At 49.7% G+C, this 16778-nt stretch overlaps 1 protein-coding gene across 2 annotated transcripts in view; it reads right to left on the bottom strand.

The window, feature by feature from the left end:
- Positions 1-4730, bottom strand: part of Sh3pxd2b (SH3 and PX domains 2B) — an 85918-nt gene extending 81188 nt beyond the window's left edge. For both annotated transcript variants that reach the window (XM_029546266.1, XM_021211991.2), the window contains exon 1: positions 4587-4730. In XM_029546266.1, the coding sequence (XP_029402126.1) occupies positions 4587-4661 (75 nt within the window). In that variant the 5' untranslated portion in view covers positions 4662-4730. The remainder of the gene's footprint in view (positions 1-4586) is intronic.
- Between the last annotated feature and the right edge of the window lie 12048 nt (positions 4731-16778).

Genomic DNA, 16778 nt, shown 5'->3' with positions numbered 1-16778 from the left:
TGCGCTGTCTCCTAGCCGTGTGACCTCACACACATACTTGGGATTCTCTGATCCTACAGTCTCTTCAAGGAGTAACTGAGGACCCTAATCTAACCGCCTGAAAGGTTACTATCCCAAATGTATAAACCTTCCACGTCGGGAGAAGATGAAAGGCAAAGCACACTGAGCCAGCAGCAAAGGACACACAGGCAACTCAGAGGAGGACTCTCAGCTGGCCAACGGAGGCACAAAAGGCCACCCGACCACCGTCGCAAGCACCGTCAGAGGGCACTGCCGTGCAGCACGCAAACTGACATCAACTAGAAAGGCTGACAATAAAGAGACTGGTTGAGAGCAGACAGAGCCCAGGGACACAACTCGTAGGGTGACATACATAGCTGAACACATCCTCTAAGACCCAGCATAGCTCCTGTTCTGAGTCTATACACGGGAACAGTTTCCACCAGGCTAACTACTGGGAAAAGCAGCCCTGAGTCCCCAGAAGGAGAGGATCTTACAGATGACGGAGGGAAATAGTCACAAAGGGAATACTATACAGCAGTTAAAATGAACTTTGGTATTAACACAGATCTAAACAAGGCAAGATTTTTATAGTTTCAAAACATTGAAGACAAGACTGAGGGGGGTGGGTTATCGGGTAAACCATGTAAAGGTCAGGGAGGGGGACACTGATGGCAAACGGGGTGATAGAAAGGTTATAAAACTGGACTGGGGTGATGGCTATTCAGCCTTAATCAGTTACTAAAACACCAGTGACCTCTGCGGTCATAATGGGTCACTGTGGTAGTGTGTAAATGATGCCCGGGGAAAGCAGCTAAAAAAAAAAAAAAAAAAAAAAGAAATCCTACTAACCCATATTTTATTTTACACGTATAGATGTTTTGCTTGAATGTATGTGCATCACATGTGCCTGGTGCCTGTGAAGGCCAGAAGAGGGCATCAGATCCCCTGGAACTGAGTTAGAGTTGGTTGTGAAGTGCAGTGTGGGTGGTGGGGATCCAATCCAGGTCCTCTGCAAGAGCAGCAAGGCCCTTGACCACTGAGCCGTCTCCCCAGCCTGTGAACCTGTATTTTAAAAGTGAGTGGGGACCAGGCATGGCAGCCTTTACTCCCAGCTCTGGAAGTAAAGGCAGATCTCTGTGAGTTCAAGGTCAGCCTGGGCTACGTGGTGAGACCTTGTCTCCAAGAACAAAACAAGCTTGTGTAAATGGTAAATAACAAATGCAGGGTAGTGGCTTGGGGAAAGTTATGACTGGGAGGGGACACAGGGCGCTCTGTGACCATGGTTTATTTTAAATATAAAGACAAAGACATTCTGAAGCACGTACAGAAGCAGAACCTGACAGAGGCAGAAGTCTATGGGAAGGGATGGGCTTTATTCTCTGTCCCTCTGCAACACCGGTGTCACACAACATGAGTCTACCATCCTTAAAGAGCTGTCCTGACAGCTGGGGTATGGCAAAGCATGCCTTTAATCTCAGTAATGGGGAGGCAGAGGCGAGCAAATCTCTGTGAGTTGGAGGACATACAGAGAAACCCTGTCTCGATGACATCTGCCTCACCGGGTCCTGTTCAGGATACTCTTCCTTAGTCATATAGGGGAGGGCAATCAGACAAGACTCCCGGAGCTGACAGGTTTCTAGAAAACACTCCAGTTAGGGAGGGTGGCCCTGGCAAGTCCCTCTGAGGGGCTCCCTTCAAGTTCATTCTGATTCCCAGACTGAGTGGGACAGACACGGCAGAGGCTGCATAGTGACAACACTGGCCTTGTCCACAGGAGAAGGTGGCCATTGTGAAGAGATTGCTAACCAGACATGGAGGTGGAACAGGGGACCCAGCCCCCAGCCCCAGGCACTGCTGTCTAACTGCAGCCTCAGCTGTGACCTGCTCCCTTCCAGGCACGGCATCAGGGGACACAGCAGCCAGGACACTCCAAACTGGTGTGCGCACTGCACTGTGGTGCTCTGACTGGGGCAGAAGTACATGCTGTTACCCCTGTTAAGGTCTGCATATGGTCTGTCCACACCCAAGAGTTAGGTGCTGGAAGCTTGGTCCCCAGTGTCATGCCAGGAAAAGTAGCAGGACCTAAGAGGTGGAGCCTAGGGAAAGGTAGTTAGGTCACTGGTTGTGTGGCTTAAAAGAGATTCGGGGAGCTCTCTAGGACAAGCTTCAGAGGACAAAAGAGCAAGGTGGCCCCTCCCCCACCTTTCTGGCTTCTAGGCTTCCCTTATATAACCTCTCCCTCTACACACGCTCCCACCATGATGTCACCTACAACTCTGACGTGGACAAGAAGCCCTTCCCAGAGGCCAAACTGATGGGACAGTCCAATCTTGGACTTCCAGCTTTCCACACGGCTGTTATTTTCTTTTACAAAGTACCCAGTCTCAGGTACTAGGCTATACAATGAAACCAGACTAAGATGGTCCCCAAGGGGACATGCCACACTCAATATCTGGCTGTATTTTTGATCTTACAACTGAGGAAAGGGAAGCTGCTGTGAAGAGGGCAGAAGCAAGGTAGCATCGGCCAGGCCTCCCACGCCTGCCTCCACACCCACTCCTTAGTGTATATGGAGCTTGGGGGCAGGCACCATAGTCCAGTCTGCTGCTGTTGCATTTGGGGTGATGTCACTATAGAACCAAATTATCTGCTCCTCTGGATGGCTCTGGCTGCATTCATCTATACCCCAACCCTGATTTGGGGAACCAAAGACTGGACGGCAGGGAGAAGGCCCCTCGTCATAGCGGTGACTAAGCCCGAAAAACAGAAGAACAAGCTCCCGCATGATTTCAATCAGAGAGACATAGACACCACAGGGCTGCAGTTAAGAAACACCATGTCAGTCACGTGATTGCCCCCCCCCAGGAGGCATCAACACCACGTCTTAAAAATGAGGACAGAGAGACTTAAAGAAGTAACATTTAGCAACCTGGGAGTTCAAGAGCTGAGCTTGCCCAAGCTAGGGAACTATACATACCTGGCTCAGGGAGCCCTGAACAACTGGCTAGAACCTCAGGGGTACCCCTCAAAGCCGCAAAAGTCTGAGCAGATTCCCAGGCTTTGGGAGCATTCTGTCCAGGGCCTCTGCGGGTGTGTGGGATGCGGAAAGGGGCGTGGTCTGAAGGACCAACTTCTTTGGTTCAACAGGCCTGCTCTGCTCCTTACTGGGAGGGGGGGGGCATCCTCGAAACAGACTTGAGAAGACCACCACTAAACATGTGTGACACCACAAGAGTGGAAGGTGACACCCAGTCCTTGGTGGCTCTATCTATTCTGGTTTGGCGGATCTGGTGGAAGGCAGCATGGAGAATTTCAGACTTCCTCCAGTTGGTGTGTTGCTGAAAACTGTCCCATACCCAAGAGGCAACTCAACAGGCTTCAACAAGAAACCAAGACTTGGCAGCATTTGAAATAGTTAAGGGGGGAAAGGGGGGCAGGGTGTGGGGAAACCAAGACAATTTAGCTGAGCTCTGAAGCAGGGAAAACTTAGCTCTATTTAAAGATGCCACAGGTCCAGGAAGCAGCCCCCACTGGCTGGCCCGGGGCTGAGTTACTGAAGGCCTAGACCATAACAATACACTGGAACACAGCACACCCTTTCTTGTAGAGTACAGTGGATACCGGGCCATCTCCTTCTAGAATTTTATGGGTGACTCAGGGAAGGCCTGTATAGCTGTCTGCTTTGTGAGAATGACTCTCTTAAACAAATAGATCCAAAAGGGGCTTCCAGGGAGGCCCCTGGCCAGCCTTTCTCCAGCCAACGCCCTCTCTAGTCATTGTTCCTCACTTCTTTGTTAGGATTTTTTCCCTCCCTCTTGCTTTTTTCCTTCCTAGTTAACTTCTTCAAGTCTGCCACAGCCCCAAGGAAGCCAGTCCCCCTCACACCTGGAGTGAAGTCCCCGGGGCCTCCTCTAAATCCACTCTCCTACTACCCAGAACCTCTGGGATGGAACCAAGACCACCTCAACCTCCGACAAGGTCCCCAAGCAACCTGAGAGGCCACTTCCCACTTGAGGGTCACCGTGGGCCCCAGGCCCATCGTCCACGGTTGAGAACCCTTAGCCTCTGAGCCTCAGCGTTCCCATCTGCAAAATGATGCCAGGGACCCATTTCCTCCACACCTTAGCAGCCCCAAACAAAATTCTTGTGTCGCAGAGGGGGGTTACTCCTGGGGAAACTTTCCCACATTGTTAAGCGGAAGTTACAGGGAAGGGGCGCTCAAATGACCCTCAAATGAAGGGCTTGGTTCGCTAATCCTATGAGGCTGGGCGCCTCCGGGTAGGAAGGTGGCCTGAGACCCACGCCCCCGTGGGTTTCTCTCCTGGTTTCTGTATTAGTCTGCAGCAGCGGCTGGGGCCAGACTTTTGCACGGGTGGGCAAGACGAGAGCTTGTGAGGAGATGGCGGGGACCAAGGGGAGAGCGGGGAGATGGCGGGGAAGGCACAGGGGCCAGGGGCGCGTGGAGAGACAGACGGCAGGGAGGGCGCGGGGACCCGGGGCGCGTGGGGAGACGGGCGGTGAGGGCGCGGGGCACAAGTTCTGCGCGGGGCTGGGATCGCCGCGTGGCGCGGCCTCCGACTCACATAATGCTTGTTGGGCACGCGCCGCTTCTGCACGTCCAGCACCTTCACCTCCACGATACTGCGCCGCGGCGGCATGGCCGTTCTCCGCGCCCAGCGCCGTGCGGGCCGGGCCGGGCCAAAGCGATCCTTGCCGCCGAGCACTTGCCGCCGCCGCCACCGCCCTCCGCGCCCCGCCCCTGCCCGCCCCCGCGCCGCCTGCCCACCCTGCTTAAAGGGCCCGCCCGGCCGGGCCGGGCCACGTCCGCCCGCGGGCCTTTGTCCCCGCGCCCGCCGGGACGGCGCGCTCCGCCCTCCGCGCCCGAGCCTGGCGACTCTAAACCCAGGCACCCAAGCAGCCTGCTCGAGCTCTCCATTCCGGATTTGGGCTCAGGGAGGTTGCCCATCCCCCTCGGTGTCTGAGAACCGCGGGCATGCCAGTCGCTATAAATCCGATCGCTTACCCCTAGGGCTGGGGGTTCAGGGGGAGGTGGACACTAGGTCTCTTGGGTTTACTGTCTGTGACAGGGAGAGGAAAAACTGTAAAAATGCCCTGGCAGCCCTGCACAGGGTGGCGAATGTGAAGCAGGGATGCTGGGTAGGTAGCAAGCAATCCCCTGACCCCTCGGGGGACTGAGTCCACACCTGGCCCTGTTCCCTGTCCTTATCATGGATGCTCACTTAAAATCTCATAACACCTGGGAGTCAGGAGGAAATGGTTAATCGCCTTTTACAGAGGACCTGAGGGCAGCCTCCAGATTCATGGAGCAGGTGGGTCCAACCCATAGTTGCCCCACACTAAGCAAAGCAAAGCTACATGTGGCTCCACATCTCTTTTTCTCTAGCTCATCCTAGCATTGGCTGGGTGCTCAGTAACTAGCAGATGCTGGCTGGCTGACTGACTGAATGAATGAATGAATGGATGGATGGACACACATAACACCATGGATAGGAAGTTCAGACTGCAGGTGTGGTTTCTCAGCCACGAAGCAGGGGTCCCCATTCAGGCACCTTCCCACCCATAGATCAGTTGAGGAATTTCTTAAGGGAGAGTTCCCCTCAGTCCAGGCAGGCCTTACAGATTACTTCATTTTGAATCCCTCTGGAAACCCCTCTATTGCCTTTTTGGCTTCTTTGCCCATGCTCTCTGCTGTGCTGCCTCGACAGCTGGTCTGGATGGGCTTCACTAACAGAACACCTGTGTTTGGGCTACTTGACTGGTACCCGGCCAAGGCGGGAGGAGGATTGTCTTTACCAAAGACAGTTTTGTACCAAAGATGGTTTTGTGCTGCCCCAGGCACAGGACTATCTTCTTGGCTCTCTTGATTAAGGTGTTCTCACTGACCCACGCAGAGAGTGTGGAGAGCGGCATCCATTTGGGAGCAGGGCCCTCCCTGGCCCAGTAATTCCCTCCAGTGCACCAGATCCTAAGCTGCTTCCCCAGACAGCTGCCACCTAAGGCCTCCGCTGGTTTCTCTCATCTCCTGCACAAAGCAGAAGCACAGACTGTAGAAGTTGGATGAACCTGAGTTAGTCAGCTCTCCCCACTTCCCAGTTCCCCAGCCCTGCCTGTAGCTGTAGTAATGTCATCATCTCCCCTGTCCCCTCATCCTTGCCCCCATCCTCCACCCCCACCCCTGCCTGCTGATTTCTGAGTGTGAGTGGGATCACTCTGGGTTGCTCACAACAGTTCAGTCTTGCAGTTTTGTCCTTGGATGTCCGGCTCATTTTAGTTAGCATCCACAAGATGCATCTGCATCTGCCCTACCTACTTCAGAACCTCCTTCCGTTTTGTGGCTGAATACTATTTCATTGTGTGTTTCTTAGCCCTTCCTTTTCTTTATTCATTTATCTGTGGTCACTTTGGCTGTTGCCACCCTTGGGCTATTGTGACTAAGGCTGCTGGAAATGTTGACATCCAGATGTCTTTTCAAAGTCCTTACTCCTAGTTCTTTAGAGTACTGGATTGCATGGTAATTCTACCTGGATTTGTTCATTCTTTTGTGGCGCTGCATATCTAGCACACCTGTGTGCTAGAAGCAAGCATTAGATCCCATTACAGATGGTCATGAGTCACCATGTGGTTGCTGGGAATTGAACTCAGGACCTCTGGAAGAGCAGTCAATGCTCTTAACCACTCAGTCATCTCTCCATTCTATCAGCAGTGCACAAGAGGCCCAGCTTCTTCCAAACACTCCCCTTGCCTCTTAGTTTCTGCTTCTTCTATTGTTCTTGACCACTCCATCTCAAAGGCGTCAGGAGTGACTCCCTGTAGCTTTTATTTGCATTTCCCCAAAGATCAATGACAGGAAAAAAATGCCTGTTTAAACTCTGCCACATTGACAAGGGGGTTAGTACTTTTTCTGCTTTTCCCTTGCTGTTGTGAATCTGGTGGGAGGGAAGTCCTGATGAGTCCTAAGCCTGCCCCAGCCCAGCTGTCAGCCTCACAGTATTTGCTAAGGCCTGTCTGTGAGCTTGGGGCTGGCCTGGCACTTTACTTACCAGGGTCCCATAGCCCTGGGAGTTACAAGCTGTCCTTCCTGCTTGCCCATGGGGAGGTTGAAGAGGTGTAAACAGGTACTTTCCTGTGATGATGTTGCTAAGAGAACATGGCATTTGCAGAGAGTCTGACTCCAGACTTTGTGTTCAGCCATCAGTCTGTGCCTAACAGGGTGTGAGGTTGGGCAAGTACCTTGGTCTTCTTATCCACGGGTGGCATGCGAACAGCCACAGAGTCTCAGAGGCTTGTCTGAGGAGGTATCTCATGGACAGCATCTGTATTGTTGTGATTTTTCTACCAGGTAAACTGATAACAGCTAAACTCTCCCTTAAATCTCATTAAGTCTCAGGTTCAACTTTAATCTTGGTGTTGCCCAAACTCCATCCACGTTTTTTCTTACTCTGAACCTCTTTTAGTTCCTGATCACATGTCCAGCCTCATTCCCGACCAGTCACCTCTCTCTTCCGGGACTGGGGAGATGGCTCAGGGGTAGAGCACTTATTGAACAAGCATTAAAAACCTGGGTTTGGATCTCTAATCATATATAAAACTGAGTGCAGTGGCCCACATCTGTCAGCTTTCTACTGAGGTCGGGGAAATGAGACATACAGGTCCCAGAGGCTTGCTGGTCTGCCAGTTTAGCCAGTATGTGAGCTTCAGATTCAGTGAGAGAACCGGTCTCAAAAAATAATGGAGAGAGGAACAGAAAAAAACAAACAAACATGTGGACCTCTGGACTTCAATATTCACACAGGCAAGAGCACTCTCACACATCTAGACATACAGGGAGACACCACACATGTCATAGTTAGAGTTTGTCAACTTGACTCAAAACCTAGACACCTGGGAAGAGAGAATCTCAACTGAAGAATTACCTCCATCAGATTGACCTGTGCACATGTCTGTAGCGCAGTTTCTTGACAGCTAATGGATAAAGAGGACCCAGCCCACTGTGGGCAGCGCCATTCCCTAAACAGATGGGCCTTGGTTGCATAAGAAAGGCGAGCCAGGGGAGCTAGCCAGTAACCCATGTTCCTTCATGGGCTTTGCTTCAGTCTGCCTCGACTTCTCTCAGTGATGGATGACCTGTGAGTGAAAGATGAAATAAATCCCTTCCACTCCAATTTGTTTTTGGTCATGGTGTTTTATCATAGAAACGGAAAAACTAATTAGAGCAACATACAACATAAGGGAAGGAAAGGTCGGTGAGGAAGCTCAGAGGGTAAAGATGCTTGTTGCCAAGACTGATGACCTGCGTTTGATCTTTGGAAATCCTGTGGTGGAAGGAGAGAATTTTCTGAAGTTGTCCTCTGCCCTCCATACACATGTGGGTTGTGACACGCCTGCACTAGTGTACATATGCACAGAAACCAGTGAACGTTGAGCCAACAAGAGCAGCTCTGTGTGGTAGTGCCCTCCCAACCTCACATTTTCAGTTTCCCAAGCCAACACCCTCAACACCATTTCTGCACATCCCAGTTTAACCCTTAACATCAACTGGACTTTGGGCCCTTCCCGTTCTGATAAAAAACTTAGCCTGTGAGAGAGGTTTATTATCCCACCTTTTCTTATGGGGGTCTGTCTTAGGGTTTTACTGCTGTGAACAGACACCATGACCAAGGCAACTCTTATAAGGACAACATTTAATTGGGGCTGGCTTACGGGTTTAGAGGTTCAGTCTGTTATCATCATGGTGGGAACATGGCAGCAACCAGGCAGGCATGGTGCAGGAGGAGCTGAAAGTTCTACATCTTCATCTGAAGGCTGCTAGCAGAAGACTGGCTTCTAAGCAGCTAGGATGAGTGTCTTATAGCCCACACCCACAGTGACACACCTACTCCAGCAAGGCCACACCTACTCCACACCTTCTAATAGTGCCACTCCCTGGGCTGAGCACATACACACTATCACAAGGGCCTTCTCAGGTTTTCTCTGAAATAAACCTGGTCTTACTGTGGAGCCACCTCCTCAGTTTTCTTCTTAAAAATGTTCTCTTTCTTTCTTGCTTTCTTTTCTTTTCTTCTTTCTTTCTTTCTTTCTTTCTTTCTTTNTCTTTCTTTCTTTCTTTCTTTCTTTCTTTCTTTCTTTCTTTCTTTCTTTCTTTCTTTCTTTCTTTCTTTCTTTCTTTCTTTCTTTCTTTCCTCTTGTTGCTCTTGCAGACAACACGAGTCTGGTTCCTTGCAGTCATCAGGGATGGCTCATAACCTGAAACTCCAGCTCCAGAGGATCTAGTGCCCTCTTCTGTTCACTGTAGGCACCTACATTCACACACATACAAATAAAATATATCTTAACAGAGAAGGAGAAAAAGATCTTCTTTAGGGAAAGGCTATACCTAGACAGTTGCCCTATTTCATAGCCATCTATGGTTTGCTGATTGGCACACAGTTTCCAGGGTGCCCTCTGCAGGCTGGTGTAAGCATGCACTGAGGGCGCCCTCTGTAGGCTGGTGTGAGAGTGAACTGCTTATCAGCACCATCACCATCACCATCGTCATCATCTATTAAATGTCTGTTTATAGGACTAGACTCAGACCTGAGGAATGCAGACTGTCTCTGCATGGGTGTGTGCACATTCCCATGCATTCACATATTCAAACACACACACACACACACACACACACACACACACACACACACACACACCAGGCTCAAAGCTTTCTTGGAGCCAGATTGACTTTACTTGTTTAAAAACTTGCAGCTCCCTGCACAGACTTGCAGAGAGTTTCTGAGCGATGCTTCTGTGGTAGGCAAGTCTGGATGCTTGACCAATGTGTCCTTGCTAGTGACAAACCAGCCTCTAGGTGGACTTCTCCGCTTTTCTGTCTCACAGAGGCATTTGGGAGTAGGGTATTGCCTTTGATTTAGGTCTGCAGAGGCCAGGGACAGAGCTTAGACTCCAGCCTCGGCTGGTACTATTCCAGATCCCTGGTCGAGAAGGCATTTTGCAAACTCAAGTGCTACGGAGCACAGAACACCCCTGCTGGAGCTGATGGAGTGCTGTGTTCCATGCGGCAGGATCATACAGGAAGGTGCACACACTGGAGGGGCATCTCATCAAGCTTGAATGAGCTCCTGGTCCTTCAGAGATTCTGATGTCTGTAAAGCTGGCAGGCTGCACTTCTCCCAGTCCCCAGACTGAAGACAAACAGGCCAGGGAGGCTGAAGCCGGATTTTGTTGCCTTTTTATCATCAGCAGCTTCAGGGATGGAACTGAGCTCTTTCCCAGGACATGGTTGGATGGAGAGGGTTCGGGAAGGATCTCTCTGAGGTGCCGTCTGAATGCTTGTCTCTGTAGGGATGCTCATCACAAGAACGGCACCCATGAAGGTTTGTGGTCTTAGTACAAGCAAACCATGCCTAGAGGAAGCTGGCTTGAGTAGAATCCCATGCAGGGAGAGCCTCGTGGGATGACAGGAGGCTATGTGGTCTAAGCAACAGGGAGAGACTGCAGCTTCTCCTCCATCATCTCCATCTTTCCTGTGGCCACGTCTATTTCCTTAAAGGGAGCGCTGTTCATAATCTCCTCCTGCCTAGAAGCCTTCCCTGATCGCCCCTGCTCACAGATGTTCTTTAGTGTAATTGGTGCCCAAGGCTGCCATGACTAACCCCCTCCGTGCTGCTTTCTTGCTTTCCTACCTCACGCTGTCCACCTTCTCCCAACTTTATAAAGAGACGTAATTGTTATTGTGCACCAGCTAGCTGTCATCTATAACAACATAAATTCTGTAGTCAACTGTGTTTCTAACATCCCTATACTGGTCCATATACAACAGGAAGTTAGAGGCTAGGTGAGGTATAAAGAAAAGAGGTTTATTTGGTTCACAGTTTGGAAAGTGAAAGGTCAGGTGGCCCCCTGTGATGTCTAGTGAGGACATTGTGATGAGCAGCATCACAATAGTGGAAGTGCGCAGAACAGATTATGGATGAGATGGGCATCCAGAAAGACTTGGGATGAGCATCATGCTTTTGTATAGGATAAGTTGCCCTGGAGAGAACTAACCAGGTTAGAGCACTACATTAATCCCTCCTGCAGGTGGCGCCCTTCCACGCGACTCACTCTTACAGACACTGCCTAGTGGGGGCCATGCTTCCAGCTCAGACCTATCCAAGCCACAGTGAGCCCAGCAGATCTTCAGCGCATTAATTTTCTCCTTTCAGTGAGAAAACAGGAGCTAAGAGACGGTGCCTAGGGTCACAGCACAGGAGCATGGTTTGCTGAGATGTGAACTCAAACATCTCTGGCGGCCTCTGAGAAGAAACAAAGCTCTCTTTGAGGACAGGAGTGGGAGTCTTCCTGATATCATATCTCCCTCCCTCCACTGACCAGCGGTTTCCGAGCCTGCTCTCTATTCTCAGTCAGGAGCGTGTTTAACCAATGAAAGTCAGATTGCGTCCCTCACCCCCACTCTCCCATGGCTTAAATGTCCCAGTGATTTCCTGCTGCACGTAGGATAAAGTCACCAAGATTCTTTTTATTAGATATTTTCTTCATTTACATTTCAAATGCTATCCTGAATGTCCCCTACACCCTCTCCCCACCCCGCTCCCCAGCCCACCCACTCCCACTTCTTGGCCCTGGCGTTCCCCTGTATGGGGCATATAAAGTTTGCATCCAGAGACTGCCCCATAATCAGCCACCAAACGCAGACACTATTGCATATGCCAGCAAGATCTTGCTGAAAGTCACCAAGATTCTTAGAGCAGCCCCTAGGGATTAGCAGACTCTGGTTTCAGAGACCTGCTGCTCTCATCTAGTCCCCTCCTCTGTCACACCTTCCTACATCTGCTCTGGCTTCTCTCTGTTTCATGAGATGGATCCCTTTATACATGCTGTTCACTGCTCAGAAATGCTTTTCCTGTTTTAAAGCTTTAGTTCTCTCCTGCTGCAGACTTTCCTAATGCAGCTTCCGTCACCTCCCACGCGCATTTTCTTCAGAGCTCTTGGCAATGGTGCCACATCGTCATGTATGACTTTCCAGCAAAATGTACCTACATGAAGACAGTACTTGCTATTATCCCCAGTTCAGCCCAATCCCACAGGGTCCTAGAAAAGAACCTTGAATAGATGGACACTGCCTTTCCTGTGAGGAGAACAGGGGTCTTTTCAGAGTCACCAGCCACGGCAGCTGATTGGTAGATATTTACCAAATGAGTGGACTGGTGAAGATCGTATTGTTAGCAAAAAAACTTTTGGGTTACATTTCAGTTCAATGAACACATACTCCAAAGGCCACTGAGAGTCTAAACCTGGTGGCCAGTGTCTCCTTTACAGAAGCAGGAGACACTGCAGCAAGATGTAACTGTTTAATGGTGAGCATCTCCAAGCCATTGAGTGGCTCTCATGCAGACAAGATGACCGCCTCTCCAGGTGGCCCATGAAACAGTCCCTCAAGGAGCAACTGTTACTGTTTTGTAATTGTTCCTCAGTGCCTCCCACTCTAGACATTCCCAGGACAACCCAACCATGTGGTTGTTCCATGGCTATGCATACTGTGGTTCAGCCTTGTCTACTCAGCTACACTGCAGAAGAGCATGGTTTAAAAGTGCAGGTGGCTCTGGGAACCCATTCATTCATTCATTCATTCATTCATTCATTCATTCACTTGAGCCACTTATTTACCATTCACTTGACAACATACTACTTGAGAACTTAATACCTGTCAAGCTCTGAACAAGATGTTTGAGAGACAGAAACAAGCACAACAGGTAGGGATTTTTTTCTTTCATATTCTAACAGGGAAGGCAGTCAATTAGTAACAAGTGACAAACAGAGGACATGTCTCACCCATAGAGGGTCACCATTAGAGACAAAATAAAAGTGTACAAGGCATGCTGTAGGTGGCCAGGGTGACACTGAACCCCAGCACGAGTCTCTGAGCCGGATGGCCAATTCATGACCCTCAATAATATGGAACCTTGGCCACAGCTCTTTAAGACTGCTGTTCAATAGGTTTGCCTCCCGAGGATCTGCTGTTGCTTAGTGGAGCTGAAATGTGGGTGGAAAGAGGAAGAGGATGGTAGGTGGCTGAGCAAGTTGGCACTGAAGATTCGGGAGATGCCCAAGTAGGAGCAGTATCATAGGGAAGAGAGACTGGGAGGTGGAGTTGGGCTCTGGCCCAAGAGCTCTGGCAGCAGACAGCCTGACCCTGAGACAGCCCAGCTCCGGAAGTGTGGGTGGAGACCCTGAGGAAGGAAAGGGACTGTTGAAGAAGATCATGGTCCTGGGTCTGTCTCATGTTACCCTGCTAAGAGCTGGGTGGTCACTGTGCAACTGCGATGTTGCTGTTGCTGGAGAACTGTTGGGATAATCTTCTTGTGCACAGTGTAAAGGTTATTTTGGTATTATTCAGATGTTGGTTTCTGTACCAGCAGAGAGCTGAGTACTATCTGAACTTTGTACTGTTATTTTTATGAAACATCACCTGCCTTAGTATTTTGTAAACATTCTTTTCCACCACCTTCTGACTGGTTTAATAGAGAGCTGAAGGTGTATAGCAGGGCAGGTGAGGAAAGGTGGGAAATCTGAGCAGAGGGAGATACTCTTGGAAAGAATCAGGCATGAGGGAGTCACAAGCCAGACACAGAGGAAGGAACAGGTGCCAGGACTGAAGGAGAGGTAATGGGTCATGTGGCAGATGGTAGGTTAGAATAAACAGGTTAATTAAATTATACGAGCTAGTTGGGAAATAGCCTACACTATAAGGCCTAGCATTCATAAACAAATGTAAGTCTCCGTGTCATTATTTGAGAGCTGGTAAGTCAGACAGAGATAGTCTAGTGGTATTTGGTGCCCAGTGTGGGCTCGAATCCATGACCCTGAGACTAAGAGTCTCAACTGATGTGTTAAGTTCAGTGAATGACACAGACAGGGATGTAGAAGGAGCTTGGGTTGATGTTCATGCTGGGTGACTGTGATGTCCAGGCCTTGGTCCTCAGTGTCCTGCTCACCCACGTGGACAGGCAGCCTTGCCTACTACGGACACAGCTAAGGGACTCAGGGAAACAGGCCTGACTCCTCAGAATGTTTAGTCCAACCAAACCAGAATCTGAAGCGTGGCAAAGCCAAATACCAGCAAAGGACTTAGACTTATGTGCCCATCACATAACCAGCAGACCAGCAGAGGACTTAGATGGCCTTCCTAGCATAGGACCCAGCAAAGGGCTTAGACGGTCCTCCCAGCACAGGACCATCAGACCATCACCTTCCTGTCTGTGCTCTGTGGAGCTGAACTTCTTCCTCATGTCTGATTGCTCTGCAGCAGCATCTCACTGAACAGTTCCAGCTGGGGAAGCCTGGGCTTTATACTCTGGTTGGCCAGCATCCACCCTTGCAAAAATTATCATGATTGTTTTGATCTGGTTCTAATCCATGCCTCTCAAAAATGTGGAACTTGGGTCTAGTTCTTTGAGCCTATTGCTCACATGTAGTAGAAAATTATTTAAATCCTGGCCCAGAGTTTCAACTCCATCTTTGGTTAATGAGTTCCCAGATGAAAGACACACCCATAGCCTTTACATTTACAATAAGCCTTTATCAGCACAATTACCCTCCATGTTGATAGGATCTACTTTCCTATTGATAACCCCAAGTTATTACCTATCATTTACTATGTTCCATCTGGGACGCTCTTAACTCCAATCCGGCAGCCCTCAGGACCACTCTCTCTTGACCCTCAGCCCATGGCGGCTTTTCCTTCCTCCCCTCCTGCATGTTCATTTTCCTCATGGTCCTTCTTTCCTCAAGCCCACGAAACCTAAAACCCCACCTATGTCTCTTCTGCCCAACTATTGGCTGTTGACATCTTTATTCACCAATCAGAATTAACTTGGGGTGAGTCACAGGGGCTATGTGCAGACTCCAGGTATTGGGGGCCAGCACTTAGCATTAGAATAAAAGACAAAACCTGAACACACACACACACACACACACACACACACACACACACTACCCTATAGCCAAGTAAAATTGAGAAACTGGAGAACTGTTTGGTGCAAACAAACAACCTAAAAAAAAAAAAAAAAAAAAAAACAACACTAACCAACCAACCAAAACAAAACAAAACAAATAAAACAAAACAAAAAAACAAAAAAACAAAACCAAGAACACCTGACTGCAGGTCTGCAGGGGACACTTCAGACGCAGTAGCTGTGCTTCCTCCTCAAATGTCATGTCCACTTTGGTGCCAGAGGTAATAGCCTGGTGCCCAGTGGTAGAAGGTTGTTATGTCTCTGCTCTGGGTGTGGCAGGATTTAGATTCACACAGCCCAGCTATAAGGAGAGTGAGGTGCTTCCCAAAGTGGGGTTTCTCTTTCCTTTAGACTCAGTTCTTCCTGATCCCCCACTTTATCCCTAGGGTTAAACCTCCACAAGGGTCACGTGGGACAGCCCTCTCTTGTCTGGCCCCCTGAAGTAGAAACTTATGGTTTCTCTGGAAAGCCAGTTGTGTTGGTGCTTTGCTGGGGCAGACACATGAAGGCACGTTTCACTGAAGCAGACACGGGTTTTGCTAAAGCAAGCACGTGAAAGGATTTGTGATAAAGGATTCTTTGCTAACCAAAGGCTTGTATTGGTTTGCCTTACATTGAGTAGCTGAGCTTCGTTTGTTGTGATTCCATCCAGAGAAATGCGCCAGAAAACTTCTGGTGGTGTGCTGGTGGCCTCTTGCCACTCTGTGAACTAGGGCCAGTTGGCAGAGTGATGCCAGCTGCTAGAGACTCACATGGAGCTTTGCTAAGACAGACTGACGTGCTGAGGCCAGACAGGTAGTGAGGACACGTGATGTTTGGCGGGAGTAAAAACAGGACTCAACGGACAGTGGTGGGGCTTGCTTGGAGAGCCAACTGGGCAACACTTCTTGGTCTCCAGTCACTGAGCGAGATGTGGGAGAGAACTTCTCCTGGCATCCCTGCTGGTCTTAATTCCTCCTGCTGATTCGTGCTGGTTTGGCTGAGGCCTGTCTGTTTCTGCTAGGCCTTGCCATTGGTGTCAACGCGTGCTTGCTCTCCTGACACTACTGAACTAGACATATCTGTCAAGTGTTTGTGAGTGGGTCAAGCTGCTGCTGCTGATTCCTGTGAACTGAATTACTGATTTCCTGACAAAGCAGATGAGATTTGCTCCAAAGAACAATTTCTAAACAGGTCCACTTCCCCTGTATCCTAATAACCTTTCTTTTCTACTACCTCTGGTGGGTGGTGGGCTAGAAAGGAAGATAAAACATTTAAGAACCCTCATTAAGCCGGGCATGGTGGCACACGCCTTTAATCCCAGCACTCAGGAGGCAGAGGCAGGCGGATTTCTGAGTTCGAGGCCAGCCTGGTCTACAAAGTGAGTTCCAGGACAGCCAGGGCTCTACAGAGAGATCCTGTCTCGAAAAAAGAACCCTTACTTTCTCTCTCCTTATCAACAGTTGGTATTTTCACTGTTTTCAAGTCCGGCTGTTCTGATTGATGTATTGTAACATTCCACTGTACAGACAACCCCCCAGTGAGTGCTCCCTTGGGGTCTGGCTGGCCTCCAGGTGTGGGGCAGTGTGAATAGCCCCACTGTGAATGCTGGGTCTGATCTTTATTGACCAGCTGCTCTCAGTTCTTTGAAGGTGGATTTGTTAACTCAAGTGGTGATTCTCAGATTAACTTCTCAGAACTCGCCAGGTAGGAGAACCGTCTTCTGATAGTTACCCATGGCAAGCATGGGTTGGTGTCACACACACA

Source organism: Mus pahari, chromosome 14 (assembly GCF_900095145.1).
Source record: "Mus pahari chromosome 14, PAHARI_EIJ_v1.1, whole genome shotgun sequence".
NCBI classification, from domain to species: Eukaryota; Metazoa; Chordata; class Mammalia; order Rodentia; family Muridae; genus Mus; species Mus pahari.
Note: the sequence above shows the minus strand (reverse complement) of the source record. Positions and strands in the feature narration are given on the sequence as shown.